The following is a 16,935-nucleotide window of genomic DNA, read 5'->3' as shown; positions in this document are numbered from 1 at the left end:
AGGAGTCTGCCTAGAGGACAGTCAAACTGAACATCTAACTTCTTCCTGTGTATGAATTACTTTTATTTTTTACATCCTACCAATTTCACTCTATGTAAATCCTGCTAATCCCATGGCCTTCCTCATCACTGAACATGCACGAATCTCACTGGAAAAATATGCTAAAATGTATACCTTTTATCTAAATAAAATGTGCAAGAACTTTGCACTTTGTACTTTGATGGCCAGACATCATAAAAATAATCAATCTGTCTGACTATTCAGTGTCTAAAGGCAGATTAGCATTTCTGTTTTTAATGAGTATGAATGATTAAGCTGTTTTCCATTTCTCTCCCTTTTGGACTTGGGATCAGACTCATTAGACACCACTGAGCCTATGCTAACACTATGTATAGCACTCACCTAGTCATAAGGCACGCTGCTCATTTTACAAATAGGTTTTAAAAGAGATACCATGCACCCAGAAGAAAAAACATCACATCCAATAATACAGGATCACATCCAATATAGGATTTCACAGCCTAAAAAAAGAAAATAGGACCAAGCTCTGTAAACTACCAGTTTGTTTAGAAGTGATCGTGGTAATGCAATTCAAGCAGCAAGAAAAAGAAGGGCCAAAATATTAAGGAACAGCAGTTCCCCACCTTTCCACATGGAGCCCATTGTAGAATCCTAAGGCTTCCCCTGCCATATGACAATGTAGGGAGTACAAGGGAATGGGCTATTTCCATAAATCTCACCCAGACTCTCCAAGGGAAAAAGCACTGCTAGAAATCTGTCCCTTTTTACATCAAGAGAAAAGCAGATAGTTCTGGTTGAACTGCAATACATTCATCAGGAAAAACCCTTGACTCTTCCATGACTTCCAATGAATACATTATCAATATGCTACATAGAAGCCAATGAACTTCTAAAGGAATGAGGCTAGGCACAGTTTCTGAATGCAGAAACCCTATGAAAACAGATAAAAAGGATCAAACTACTTTACTTTAGAGGTAAAGAAATGTAAAAGTGAAATAAGAATTGCCAAAAATCAAGCTGAGTTACACCTTACAAATGGTTTATTAAAATAAATACCTAAAGGTTTTCACTGTGTAAATAAAACAAAAGAGAGAGAGGAAAATAAAAGGAAGAATCACTACGTAGCAAGACTGAGATGGAGATCAAGTTTTTTCTAGATATTGTCCCAGAACTGAGTGCATTATTTGATGGTTTTCAAGGAGTAAGACAATGTTTATCAAAGAAGATACAATAAGAGTGATAATGGAATGAGGGTAGGGAAATTGAAACAACACAAGCTTTATGCACTGACATTAGAGTAATCAGAACATTAGTTCTGTACGAATGGAAGAAGATAAAGGCTGGTAACAGGGATTTTTAGTAATCTGTCATGACAAACGCAGGGTATTTAAACTGAGAAAAGTAAATGGTATTTATTTCATACTAAAAATTGTCTAGATTCAAAAAGGAAAAAAATATTCAGTTTGTTACTCATCAGATTCAGGTACATGATACTGGCAAAAAAGAATAATTAAAGTCAGGTAAATGAAAAAGGGAGGGATCAAAATGCAACAACATTTCATCAAAGATTGTGCCAGAACAATCTGATAGCTTTCTACAGTATGTTAACTGATTTTCTAGATAACAACATGCAGAAGATTATTCTATCTAGATTTTTGAAAGGTATTTTATGCTGTGGGATATTATCAATGGACACAAAAATGATAGATAGTACAGGGATTATGGAGAGCAGACAAGTGCACGAAGGAGAGAAAATAGAGTAGTTACAAAGAAGGAGGCTGGTGAAGGTATAGCATGGCAACAAGAATCAATCTTCTGACCAGTCTTGTTTAATATTTTCATTAAAAATCTTGGCATAAAAGTAGGAACATGCTGCTGAAATTCAATCATGACAAACATTGATATGTTATCATCAATACAGAGAAGGAATAGAATATAAAACAGAGAGAGATGCATGACCTCAAGAATTCAAGCAATATAAATGCATTCATATTCAACTGTGCTAAATTCAAACTTGTATTTTGGAACAAGCAGAAACTTATACAGTAGAAGCTTGTTGTTTGAAGAAGAGAAGGGCAGGGATGTAAGAAGTTGGCTACAGAATGACCAAGTTGGAAAAGGGTACAGTTGTTTAAAAAAAAAAAAAAAAAAGAAGTAAATGTTAAATGGGATACAGCCAGGAAATATAAGTGCCATTGGGCAAGGCCAGATGGGACTTCACATGGCACTCTGAGTACAACCTGGCCATGCAAAGTGAAAACAAAACAAAACAAAAAACAAAAAAAACTAAAGCTGAAACTGGAACAGTGCTACAAAGGTGTTCAGATGATTGAATAACATGTTTAAAGTAGAACTTATTTGCCTTAGCCAGGCAAAATGAAGGTGGAAAAGATATATGTTGTCTGTGTTAAAATACTGTGGGTGATAGATATCAGGTTGAAAACAGGAATTTGAGATAAAGGATCTCTTCCATCATCACCTCCGGATACATTTAAGTTGGAAATTAGAAGTACTGTAACACTACTGTTGTGATCAATAGACTGGTCTTCCAATATGAGTGGTGAGAAGAGAAAACAATAACCTTGTAGAACCGATAAAAGAGATTATGTGACATAGACCCGGCAACGGGCAAGGTCTGTATTACTGGGTACTTTCTGACTTTTAGCCCTATAGATGTTCAATGTCCTGAGTGTTTTAGCTGATGGTCAGCTGGCAGGTATGCTTGAAGGATGATGATTCTTTGACAGCTACAAGTTTAGGACCATGAGCATCCACTATTGTCTCTGTAGTCTTCATAATGAGCGAGGAGGGGAACCTGGCAAATTGCCATCTGGATGCAACCTGAAAATGGCTCATCCATCACCACGAACAATTGAGGAGATGTACATGACTGGACTTATATTTCAGTGTTCAGAACTTCATCAAACATTAAAAGTGCAAAAAACCCCAAGAGGGGAAAAAAATGCATTTCTAATACTCTGGAGGAACAGTGACCGTTTTGGTTTGAACAATGAATAGCTAGTTGTCAAAGTGTTCATGGTATTTAACAGTTTTTATTAATATGTCTCATTTTATTGAGTTCTTCTAGGCCAGGGAATCCAGTGATAAAGTTGTAAAACAATCATCTCAACCTCCTCTGTTCTCCCCGCTCCTGCTTCTCCCCCCCATTTCATAGCTGTATAGTATGCAGCTTTTATTGGCCAATCAATAAGTAACATTTGCCAAGATTTGTGGAAGACACATTGCTAACATTATGCAGCATGTTCTTCCTTTTAAATTGTTTACATCCTTTTTTTCAAGTAAATTTTACAGAAATAAAAAGGAATCAAGGTCCTATGGCTAGAATGATGTAAAAAGTAATTTATAACAGGTCCACCTAAAATTATTAACAATAAGACCAGACAAAATCAATACCTACTTCATTCTTCATCACTTACAAAGCTTACTATGCTAAGAACCTCAATGCTTTTTAGGTGAAGACTTTACCCTGCAGGTTGCAAAAATAACTGCTTTGGGTGGGAATTGCTTTGGGGCTGGGGTGGGAAGCTGGGTGGTTGGCCACTGGGTCTTATTATCTATTTTGTTTTTGCTATTGCCATAAATATTTTTTAAGTAATCATCAGCACCATCTGCCACTTACCACTGTGTTCTTTTCACAGTATCAATACTACAAACACAGTATGCTCCCTCATTTGATGCAGTGCAGAAGAACAGAATTAAGCAGAAAAGTAATGCCAAAATAGGCCTTACTATTTAAAAGAAAGCAACTCCATCAGTAAAATGGTCTTCAGAATAGATGATTTCAGTCTCCACTAAGTCTTAAAGAGCTGTTTTGCCAAGGATCTTCAGTTAACAAAAAGAATTCTAGAATTTACTTATTTTGAGATCATACCATTTGACAAACTGATTTGTCTATAAATTGAAGTTACTGCTTAGTATGTCAATTAGAGTTTTAGTTGTAGTCATTAATCTCTTACAAAGACTATTTTGATTTTCTCACGCATTTTAACTCTTTCTGTTTTTTGAGCATTTCACTGGCAGCATATTGTTAGCTGAGAGACTTCTTCAATGCAATTGAATTTCCAAAATTTATTTCTGTACTAAATGTTTTAGTCATGCCTTACATTAGATAGAGAGAGAGAGAGAAATTAAACTCAATCTCCAGTCTAGACAGTAAAGGTAATTTTTTTAACACAATCCTGTTCCATATCAAGACATTCAAATGCATGCACCTCTGCAAGCTGAGCTATGTAAACTGACACTGATTCACTCCTTGGAGGCATCATTCCTATAATGCAGATGTATAATATTTTCTGGAGACAGGTTTCTACTTTTGTTTTTTTCTTCCCAGGAGTGGTGAAGAAAAGAGAAAAAAACTTTTTATATAAGCTCTGCATTCCTTTTCTAGGTTAAACTCTTCTTCCCATAGCCCGGTTGAAGACTTCTCTTTTGTCTGTAGTTACTAGTCCATATCTGCCTTCAAAATGCTGTGTGCAGTATTTGTGGTGGTTTTACCTTGCTGCACAGCTGAACTCCACCACGACCGCTATCTCACTCCCCCTCCTTAGAAAAAGAGGGGAAGAAGAAAATATGCTGGAAAAAAAAAAATCAACTCACGGGTTGAGATAAGGATAATTTAATTAAAGGGAAAAGGAAGAGGGGAAACAAACAAACAAGCAAAGGCTGCATGGAAGCACAAAGGGAGAGAAAATAAATTACTCTCTATTTTCCATCAATGAGTGATGGTCAGCCATGTCCTAGGAAGCAGAGCCTCAACACATGTAGCAGTTTTTTGGGAGGATGGATGTTCTCATGATGAGAGCACACCCTCTCCTTCTCCTTCCCCACCCAGTACACTGCTCTCAGTAGTTATGTGCTGGGTCTGCCTGGGCTGGAGTTAGCTTTCCCTGCAGCAGCCTCTCCAGTGCTGTGCTCTGCACTTGTAGCTATCACACCAATGTTTTGTCTATTGCTAAGCAGTGCTGGCACAGCACCAAGACTCTCTCCACCTGTTCCCCCACCCCAAGCCAATAGGCTTGGGGGTGGACAAGAAGTGGGGAGAGGACATCACCAGGGCAGCTGACCTAAAGTGACCAAGGGATATTCCATATCATATGATGCCACACATAGGGAAAACAAACAAAAACAAACAAACAAAAAGCTGGGAAAGGGGAAGGAGAAAGAGGTCTCTCATGAAGACATCTGTCCTCCCAAACAACCGCTATGTGTATTGAGGCCCTGCTTTCCAAGACGTGGCCAAACACCACTCATTGATGGGAAGTAGAGAATAATTGTTTTTTCTCTCTTTGCTTCTGTGTGACCTTTCCCTTTAATTAAATTATTATATCTAAACCCATGAGCCTTTTTCTTTCCCATCATACTTTCTTCCTCCCCCTCTTTCTCTCTGAAGAGGGGGAGTGAAAGCGGTTGTGGTAGAGTTCAGCTGTCCATCAGGGTGAAACCTCCAGAAGTTAATGCCATGTTTTATATAGCATGAAATATATAACCAGCATAAGCACTGTTCTAAAAGAGACACCTTGCCAACACTACTTGCCCTGTCTACTAGCTACCTGACACCACAGCATACATACATCTGTTGAACACCAGTCTGAACAGAATCCACACAAAGGACAAAGATTAATGATCTGGTCTTCTGCTCTAAACAATAGCAAGCCTCAAGACTTTTATTTATTATTTTTTTAAATAAAATTTAACTTTTTCAGAGTATAAGAAAATGTCTGCAAAGAGGCGAAATACTGTATCAGAACATGCATGTCTCAGAAGACAAAGGATTAAAGCAAGCAAATGAAGCTCTGACATTCACCCTGCTCTCTTCAGCCTTATTGCTGCGGTGAGGCAGGAGGTTTTCAGTAGGCCCACAGATATACTTCATAATGCAGAATCAGATTCATACACCTTTTCTCTATTCCTTGTCTTTTCCCTCTGAGTATATAAAAAAAATCTAGACCCTCAACATGCACACACAAACCCTTAATATTTACTCCATAGATTACACTGTACAATTCCACTTATATATTAACTTTTTCATTATTTGTTCTTGTATTTTTTCCTTAAATATTCTTTGGATAGCCTTCAACATGAGAAAAAGCCATAACAGATTCAACGTATTGATACATAAGACATTCTGTTGTTTTCATCTTCTTCTGCATTGTCTTATTTACAGTATATTTCCACCAATGCCTTTAACATTTTTCTACAATAAATTTTTTATTCCTCCTTGTAACCCATGTGACTTTAAATTGGGTTATTTTGCAAATAAAAAGGGATTTAGCAGGGTATGTGTTTTAGCAAGTAGAAATTCATGGGACTTGCTCACCCTTGTCTACAACTGCCATTTCACTGCACACTGAGATAGGTACATATACATACACGTTCCACATATGGGAATGGGTATTCTTCTCCTTAGCATTTAGAAAACACTAGCCTATAGTTTTGTTTCAAAGGTTCAGAAAAATTGAGCAATGTCATTAAATATAATATTTATCTCATATTTTAAATAATGTGCCTCATATATTAAATTTTGTATTTTAATCAGAGAAAATTAGAAACAGTATTAAGAAAGCCTTGTTACTGAAACCCCCATCCAGAGCTAATTGTCTTGTAGAACACTTAATGAGTCGTTATTCATTAAGATGGTGAGTACAGGGAAGGCAGATGGCATGGTAATTTTATTGATTCTGTGATCCTACTGTAGCTTGCTGATTAAGTAGGATTGAATGCCAGTTAGTGTGGACAGAATTATATGAAGTTCTGTTTTGATTCACAGATATCAGAGAGTAACTTTCAGATAGCACTGTTGGAGAGGCCTATTGAACAGGAAAACTTGCTATCATCATTTATATTTGTAACGATAGAATATTGTATGCAGTCTTCTATGATGCACATTGTACAAGCAGTGAAAAAAATCTTTCCTCTGAAATTGCTCTATTAATGACTATAATTTACTTAGTTCTTGATTTAAATTTGCAGGTTTTATTTTTCATGTATTACGTTAGATTTATCTCATTTAGTCATACAAAAGTTAGATGTCCTCTGTGGTTTAATAGAAAGAGAGAAACATACATACACATACACCTTCAGAGACCATTCAACTCACTGTCTTAACAGAAAAATACCTTTACTGGGTGCTCTACCACTTCTACCTGCTAGGGACATTTTGCCGTGTGAAAGTAATGTATCAACATGTAAATAATTCACAAAGTGCATCCCTTGCTTCTGTATTATTTTGACGTGTTCTAGTTTTCTTTTTTCTCCTTGTGCTTTAGAATATTTACTGTCCTTCAAGAATGATGAAAACATTCATCATGGATTTTTATAAACTTTTTCTACAACACCTTGATACCTCAAAGTATGGGATTTAGCTGTCTTTAATAATAATGATGACATGACCACAGTTCTTTTAGCACAATTTATCACACTACCAGGCTATTCTTTCTCTATTGCCCAATGTATCACTAGAGTTGTATTAAGACCTTCAAGGAGTTATTCTTGGTCTTGCCACTGCTGCTAATCCATCAGCACATTTTTCTATTAAGTAATTTTCACATTAAGTAATTTATATATTATCTTCTTGTTCCTCCTATATTTTTGTCTAGCTTTTGTTCAATACTCTTTGAGATGTATAATTTAGTTCTTTCTAGAGATCTGGTTGCAGCTGCTGTCGTTATTAGATCTCTCTTGATATTAAGAAATGTTTAAGCTATTTAAAGCATGGGGTCAGACACTACAGCAAGAACAGATGATCTTTAGCTTCCAGTCTATCATAGAACCTGCAGGACATGTGCATTGTATATTGTAATCTTCCCACAAGTGGTTGATTTTTCTGCTATACACACACACAGATGCATGCATATTACTATACACATAGATTGTATAAAGAATCCATATTTTCATGAACCTCTGAATTTTGATCATATCTGATTGCTCAGGTGCAATGTCACTAATGAGACAACTGAAGAATGAGAAAATTATGTTCTGTTTGTCTAGCCATGACTGAGAAATTTAGTTTTATCACTGTTAACACTCCTTAATGTTTTTCATTGATTGTTCTAATTTATAATTTTATTCTAATTTCTGCTTTAATCCAAGCAAAATTTCATTTGAAACCACTTCTTACTCTGGATAAATATAATTAAATTACTAGTATCCTCTCCAAAACGTACACCTACCAGAATATATAAGGCCTTCTGTACCACACCTAACGTCATACAATGGAAACATTTATTGACTTTCCAGATTTTCAGGATGTTTAACTGTACAATTTGTTCCATCTTTGAAAAATGTGACTTAGAATGAATACTGTTTCTTTTTTGCAGTAAACTCATTTTTTATTAATATTTCACCTGAGTCTATATGACCAATCTCTATAAGACCTATCTTGAACCACATACTAATCTTAACTATTTTAATTGCGTCAACCTGGTACTGATTTGTATCCTCATAGCATTAACACTTAGAATTAAACAACACAGAAGTCTTCCTCTGTAAAGTTCTGAGCATTTTGTGCAGGATGTAGAGAACACTCATATCTCCACTGGGACATATGGTCTCTCCTAGAGAAGTTTTTGCCTTGCATAGCCTTTGGCCAAAGCCCACCATCTGTAGTTTCAAGTTTTCTTCCAGCTGCTGATAAAGGTGAAGTACAGAACATATGCTGCAGAAACAGTAACCTTTATATTGGATTTTTTTTTTTTTTTTTTTAACATTCAGTGAGACATTTTTCAGAAAAATATTTAATGTAAACCTTGGAAACAAACAAAATTCACTTTCGAGCAAACTAGGAAGTTAAAAATGTATGGGTACAACTTTAATAACTTCAGAAGAGTGTAGCCTAGTTATTTGTGGAAAACATTAACATTCCTGATTTTGAAGAAAATGTAATGCAGAACAATACAGGCATTCTCTCTTTATATTTCAGACACACGCATATAAGAAATGAAACACAGTCTCACACTGTGAACTGAGAATCAGTATCGTTGACATATCATTCAAATAAATATGTTTGACACACTGTCAGTTTTATCCTAGAATGATCCCAATAAGCTTGAAAATTATTATATGCAAGTAATAGAAGCATCTAAAATTACTTGGAAAGACATAATTACAGAACATGCTACTTCCACCCACCTAAGTATCATTGTTTTAACCTAGCTTAGGTCATAAGGGAAACAAACTGCATAGCAAACATATGTCTGCTGCACAAAACTTCCACATCATTTCAAATAACTTGGCACAGTTCACAGCATCTGCTCCCAGGAAGCCCAGGAAAGAAGCAGCAGGTAGTGCTGCAGGACAGGAATGAAGTGAATTAGTAGAGCTACAGGTATGCCAACAAACTTGCATAATAGCTTCTGCCTAGACTACGCATGGTTACATACAGTGAAAACAGTCCATCAGTACCAAAATTCATTACACTTAAGAAAAATGATTATAGCAATATAACCTAATGGTTGAATCGGCATGGTTGCATACCTCAAACATTCCTATTTGCTTTTGACCCTGAACGAAGCAGAAGTTGCAGAAGGGATTAGAAAACATTAGGTGTTTCTAAATATTAAATGTCTGACAAAGACCATAATAAGCAATGGAGGAATAGGATTGAAAATATATGCTGCAAAGCTGATAGAAGACCAAGTAATAAAATAGAGGACATAATGCACTTTAAGAAGAGGTATATTCTTTCACGTGTTGAGAAACTTTGAAAATGACACATCTGTTGCATTGCTGAACCCAACTAATGTTTGAAAAGCCTACTCCCTCCATGTCTCATGTGCAGCGAAGAACAGCAATTACTTTAAAAAAACTGTAAATAGTAAATAGAAACTGATTATGATATAACTAGTTAAGCACATTTTGCTACAGAAGAGCACATCATATGTCAGTTTGAAAACAACAGAAAAAGGCATATTAAGCTCCAGTTCAACAATTACTTTTAATTTCCTTTCATAATGTTTTTCCTTGTTGTAAGATTATAAACACCTTTGTTTCTTTTTCATTTCCTTAAAACATGAACAGGGAATATTTTAAACATCCTTCCTCCTTCATTGCTGCCTTCAGAGCACTTACATTTATATACTTCTACCAGGAAACGCATTTGTCAAAGTATCAGTAACACTTTCATTTTCATAGCACTTCCAGAAACGATATTCCGAGCCATAAATGACATTTTTAAGAACAAAATCCTCATCTCAGGACTCAGGGAAACACAAACAACAATTAACAAACAAACAAATAATGGATAGTCATCTGGCCCAAAGGAGAAGAGAGAACACTCAGCTGAGCTTACCTCCAACAAAAGTCACCAAAGTCTGCCCTCATCATCATTACTCAATACTTTTTATCTCTTTAATAGATTTTTGAAGGTTAAAACAATAACTAACTTTTTGGCTCTTAATAATAAAAGTTAGTCCTAAAGCATATTTTCTAGCTTATGAGTATTTTGGGCCCATATCATGCATCTTATTGTTCATTACAAAGGTGTTCATTTTGGCAAACAGTCCAGCGAACTCTGAAATAGTAAACTGCTCATCTGCGCAGTGCCAGATCATTGTCTAAATTTTCTTATCATGACCATTTTGTATCATATCATTATAGGCAGTATTTAAAGGATTTAAAAAAAAATGAATTTATGTGTCTGTTGTTTAGGAGTTATTTTATAAGAATGGCTGTAATGATTCTTTACAACAATCTAGCATAGATGAGATAAGGTAGGTTACCATGAGATGTATTTCCAGGTAATGCAAATGCTGCTTTAAAATGAGCTGGGATCATTTCCAATGTGAACACCTTCCTAATGAAGCAGGTATATTCAATCAAAAATCCCAGGTTTCATCCAACAGGCATTCTGGGAAATGTTAACATTTTAATTGATCCTGGTCAGCACAGCATTGGGAATAATTTCTCTTGGTGCAAAGGAACTTAACTAGAAGTTAGTGCACTAAACACTAACTTGAAGCAAGAATAAGCATTGGTATTCCCTTTATAGCACCATTTACAGCAGCTGAACTGAAATTGTAGAAGTGGCTGCACATGAAAGTGTTTTGTCCTGCGAAAAATTGGTACACAAACATGTTATTTCAGGAAGTGCTGAAGTATGTCATTGCACATCAGCCTTGTTCGATCATTGGGCTTTTTATGTGCTATACCACATCAAATTCCAGATGAAAATTCCTCATTAAACATTGACCTGCATTAAACGCCTTGACTGTGTAGCCCCTTGCATTCATAGACTGTGCCATTATTTTGCATCTGCTCAGTTGTCCAAGACTTCATTGCATGAGGACAGAGATAATGCTCACCATCACGAGCCTTACCTGACTGACCCGGGGGTGGGACTCCTGAAGATCCTCTTGGCAGACATAAAAATACCGTGAGGACAGCTGCTTTGTTTCCTGAACATGGCTCGATAGCAATTGGTTTAGGAGCACCCTGTAAAAGGAAGGCACTTTTGTAAAGGTTTATAGGGATTTTAGTTATATTTTTTACTTGTACTTCTTTTTTTTAAGGTTCATTGTAATAGCATGAAGATTTTTTTTCCCCAATTAGCTCTTTGCATTTAAGCAGATTGTCCTACTCATGTTCATTGACTTAAAAATGGGCTTTAACAGCCCACACTGCAGATCTAATCAAACAGAAAAAATAAAATGATCATAAAGACAACAAAATTATTATTCTAATTTTATAGCTCACTAAATCTAGCGATTTCAACTTCTTAGTCTTAGAAAATCACAACATATTTTCGGTATACACAATGGTATCTAAGAGTACTAGGATTTCCCATATTCTAAGAATCAGAAGTGCCAGCCTAAAGGAACCAGCTGTTACCTAGCCTTCCTGATGTCAAAACGGGGAAACGAGTAGATAGATGAGAGAGATTAAGATCCCTCTTAAGTTTCCCAGACCAGTAAGTCTGCCTTCTATGTGTCTGTCTCAGTAAGCAAGTGATTTCTGTGAGGCAGGTTCTTTCTGAATGTTCTGCACACACAGAAAACAGGTGCAATGTTACTTTATTTAAATAAACTTACAAACTCCCTTCAAATGTTGCCTGCATGATTATCATCTTACTTTGTCTCATATAAGACAGTATATAACAGTGCTTTTGCTGGTAGGAGGTATGTGCTGTTACGAAGCATCTCTCTCTTATTGGCTATATAGATCTTTTAATTTGCAGTTAGCTGTCAGCTGAATGGTTGCTGCCATGTTGGTCTCAAGTTACCAAGACTGAGGATACTAGGAGCTAGAAGGAAGCAGAGCAACCTACAAAGCAATAGAATAAGTTTCTAATATGACAATTTACAGTGTTTTCATATTTACACGTTTCCATATTTTGTGCTTGCTATGAGACAGGCATTTCACTTTTAAGAGCTTAAATGTTTAGTCAACCCCTAAAGATATTTCTGAAAACATTAGGTCAAAATCAGCATAAGCATTTCTCTCTTTTTCTTGTTTGTAAATTTTTAGAATGTCTGTCATGTTCCAAGGCAAAATACCAGTTTGATGTTTTCATTCAAAATTCAAAGCCATAAAACTTTCCATTTACATGCAAAATGCAAAGTATATATAAAATGTCAACTGATTCAAATATATGAAGAAGAATGATAGTTTAGCTAAGTAAAATACAGTGAAATACTAGATATAAAGAAAACAAAGGCGCTTCCATCATGTGAAGCAATTATCATTTTCTATTTTTCTACATCCAAGTAACCAACATTTATTACTGCTCAGTGGAGATAAGGAAATAGAGAACACTGCAATAAATTGAGCAATAGATAAATATACTTAATTTTACTACCTGGTCATATTTGAAAGTCATGATTGTAGATTCATTTAAGGCGATTGCATTAAAATAACTTGGGTGAGAAGTGTCATCTAATTTAAAATTGCCAAGACACAGTGATTGACAACCTATATTCACTAAAACCTTACCAAATGATGACACTATAAATGTAAAACCCCAGAAGTTTCAGCTAACAACAATCACTTTTAAAAAACAGCATAAGAAACGTTTATTAAACTGAATAAACTAAATCTGAGTCATTTAATTTAATTTTCTGTAACTCAGTGGCCTAATGTTGGCCAAAGCAACAGAAGAGGAGAATAGATTCTGTGTTTTTCTTAAGCTGGTGTGTATCCACCAATGACTTCCATCAATCTATGATCAGCAAAACACCTAGACAGGCACTGCTGTGTGATATGACTCTATACCAAAAGAAATGCAGAAAGGGGGGTGAAAAGAGCCATACTAAAATTAAAAGCATTGATTGCACACACATAAAAGCAGTATCAGTGGATTACGGGAAAATAAATGGTGTGGGAAATTTTTCTTATTAAGGTTTCTTTGACTTACATATGCTGAAGGGCAATGTAAAAAAAAAAAAATTCTTCTGATCACAGCATTTAATATAGAAAACGGTCTTGAGGGGATCATTCAGACTAGCAGCTAGTTTGTGCCCTGGGCAGTTTAAATCTAATCAGACAAGCATAGGCATAGGGTAATATAATACAACATACCAGTCCTGACAGCAGTCCGATCTGGTGTAAACCTCTCTGATAACTTCTACTATTCTGTGCTTTCATTCACTCCTATCTATTGCACTTTCAGTTGTCAAAATAGATGGCTTCCCAACTGCCCCAACAGGCAGCACCTGCACCTCCCCAAGACCTTAGGCCTTGTTTAACACGTGCCGCTAACTCCAGCGCTTCTTCCTAGTTCCCTCTTTCCAACCATCTAGACAGGGATGGAGCCCCAGGCCAGTTAAACTCAGCTCACTGTCACCCTGTGCTTCCTACTTCACCTTGTAGTGGCTCTGAATCCTGAAAGAGCATTTGCTATTAAAAGAATTAGTATTAGTAGTGCAAGTAATGGAGCATTTAAGTCATCTCCCCTGATTTGTCACCAAAGCAAATAGAATATAACATGATTCCTTTCTATTTATGCCTGTCAGTGTTCAGGAGGCATTTGGATAATGCCCTCAATGACATGCTTTAACTTCAGGTTTGCCCTGAAGTGGTCAGACAGTTGGACTATATACATCATCTTTGAAGGTCCCTTCCAACTGAACTATTCTGTTCATCCCATTTAAAAAGACAGACAAAATGAAATCTTCATTTTAAATTGTAATTTGAAATACAGTATACACCGACATAGCACTGAAAGGAACAAATTTATTGTTATGTCTTTTAATTTGATGAAAAAATGTTGAATTATACGTCAAATTGATATTTTATACTGCTGTGCAATATATAACTTTCATTAACACATCGTCATTTTCTGTTTGAAGTTTATACTAATACTTTTCTAAACCCAATTGGAGGAAACTTTCTGATAAATATTTTTACAGAGGACCTCATCCAAAAATCACATAGAGTAGGAATTTTCTATTTGTGCTTAAAAATTGGGATTCTTTATGGAACATTATGACTGAAAAAGGAGATGTATAATCTTACCTCACATCATTTAGATTTGCTAGCAAAACGCCAGAGAAGCATAGAGCAAATGATAATAATTTAGATTCTCCGAGGTTTGTCAGTTGTTTAAAGATAAATATATAACCATGAATCAAAGTTATTTCCTAGTGACATAACATGTTCTCTGAAATGTACCATTTATCATGCATTTTCCACATTTTTTTTTTTTGGAAGAGATAAGGCACATGTTTGTTTGCCCAAAGCACTTAGCTACTGTGATTTACTTACTAGAATTATCTTCTTTTTTTTCCCCTGCACAAAAAAAGTGCTTTTGCCAAAAAGCACAAATGACAATCACGGAGTTAATAAAACTTTATCAGTAGAATGCAGAATAAACAAATACTTGTCTTATTAAACAACACTTTGCTTTTATATCCCCTTTCTTACACACAACTGACAGGTGGGAAGGTGAAAAGGAAGGGGAAGTAAACAAGAAAAGGACAGAAGGATCAAAGAGTATATATTATTATAATTATTGCTAGTGACAAGAAAAGACTTAAGTTAGCGAATATAGACAATAAAAAAGGGGAGAAAATAAGGAATAAAACTGAGAGTAAATAATAATAAAATTTAAATTTCTACTTAGTTATTTAGTCAGAGAACTAAGTGTCAGAAGAATTCTGCCCAGGGTTCACCATTTTTATCAGAGAAAAAATTATCCACTCTTCAGATTTGTTTCAGAAAATCTAGCTAAAGTCCAGCAGCCTGGGTGAGGTTGTGAGGAATTAACAAATTAACAAGCCTTGGGAAGACTCTGCTTACTCCTGATCTGTTTCTAAAAGAAAGAAATTTTAGCCTCCCCCCCCCCCCGCCCAAAGCACAGATAACAGCGCTACTGTTACTGGCATAAAAACAGCCATACCTGTATTAAAATAGTCATTAAGTTATCACATCTGCTTTGTAATGACAAGAAAGTAATAAAACAGGTTTATTTTTAATTTAAGTATTGGAAACCCCATCAAACCTTGCATTGTGTTATCTGGCGGTTTTGTAATAACGTAAATGAACAGTTTTAAGCACACAGCCCAAGAAAAAAATGGGAAATGTATTCTGCCATTCTTAGCTGGCAGAATGGGCAACAGAAGGCAGCAGCATGAAGGGGTGAGAGGAGCAGGAGAAGGTAACAGTGACCAAGGAGATGTTCATGGATTAACTATAAGAGTTTAGAACGTCTTTGGATACAATGCAATAACACTTTAATTCTCATCTAGCTATCGAAGAAAATATTTTTTAAACTATGAATATGGGAAAGGGAAAAATGTAAAGGGTTGTAGATCTATCTGTACTCCAAGAAGTGGTTTCTTACAGAAGTGCTATAGAAATTCAGATTTTCAGTGTATATATATATATATATATATACACACACACACAGACTGAAAATCTGAATTTTTATATATATATAAATATATATATATTTCTGTTTAGCATTCTAAGTTAGGTGCATCCAATTTTTAAGAGTGTGTTATTATACCATAAGACAAATCACGTAAAACTAAATGGCTCCAATCTCATGCCAAAAAAGCAATTAGAAAATTGAATCAAGGAATTAAGGATTAATGTGAGCATGTTACACCTGTCAGCAGTAATAAGTATTTTGACAAGAGCAGAATAAAGTTTGACAATGTGCACAAATACAGATCCGATATATAAATCAAGTATTAAAATATAAACAACTATGCATTAATCACTCCAATGTTTCCTAACTAAAATGGTTTTAGAACTACTTGCAAGAATTCGCTATAAATGAAATTTCATCTCTTCTTTTTAAAAAAGAGATTGGCTTACTCTTTTTTAGTAATAAATGATGGTGATTTAAACTTAGTTTTTAATCATATTATTAATGCAGAATTAGTCAGGTGAGTTCCACATAAACTAAGCTTGATGGCTTGGCAAATAAGCAATCTTGTTATGACAGGATTAATACCAGACTTTGACTGTAAAAAAAAAACTTTTCTGGACCTCAATGTGCAAGACTTCAGAGGGGAGAAAAAACAGGAAACAAAAGACTATGTCTTCTGAAGAGGTTAGGAACATAGAAAAGGAGGAAAAGTGCACATTCAGTTACATTACAAGTATGCACATCTTCCTTTTCTCTTACCTTCAGGTTCTTTTCCTGAATTCTTTGGTTATTTTCTGGCTTTCTTGATTTATTTGTGATAAGAAAGTCTCAAATTCAGAAAAGAACTTTAATACTTAAGTTGGATTTTGACCAAATTTAGGTACCTACATGCAAAATCAAGAGCCTTAAAACCCTGTAAATATCTTAGTTTCACTATTAACATTTTCCCAATAGTGGAAACTCTCCTTCACCTGCCCAGGCACACCCTCATCTCTCTTACACCTACTCAGGATATACTGGCATTCCTGCAGCTCTCCTAGATGTGGAGCTTGAGCTGGGAAGCTGTTTGGTAAAACACATTTATCAAA

The 16,935-nt window shown here is 35.5% G+C and overlaps 1 protein-coding gene across 14 annotated transcripts in view; it reads right to left on the bottom strand.

Annotated features, from left to right (window-relative positions):
- ATRNL1 (attractin like 1) overlaps positions 1 to 16,935 on the bottom strand; it is a 519,237-nt gene that overhangs the window by 44,719 nt on the left and 457,583 nt on the right. For all 14 annotated transcript variants that reach the window (XM_080597609.1, XM_080597608.1, XM_080597595.1 and 11 more), the window contains one exon: positions 11,355 to 11,469. In XM_080597609.1, the coding sequence (XP_080453735.1) occupies positions 11,355 to 11,469 (115 nt within the window). The remainder of the gene's footprint in view (positions 1 to 11,354; positions 11,470 to 16,935) is intronic.

Source organism: Anser brachyrhynchus, assembly GCF_964034855.1.
Source record: "Anser brachyrhynchus genome assembly, chromosome: 6".
Classification (NCBI taxonomy): domain Eukaryota; kingdom Metazoa; phylum Chordata; class Aves; order Anseriformes; family Anatidae; genus Anser; species Anser brachyrhynchus.
This window is presented reverse-complemented; position numbering and strand designations above follow the sequence as displayed.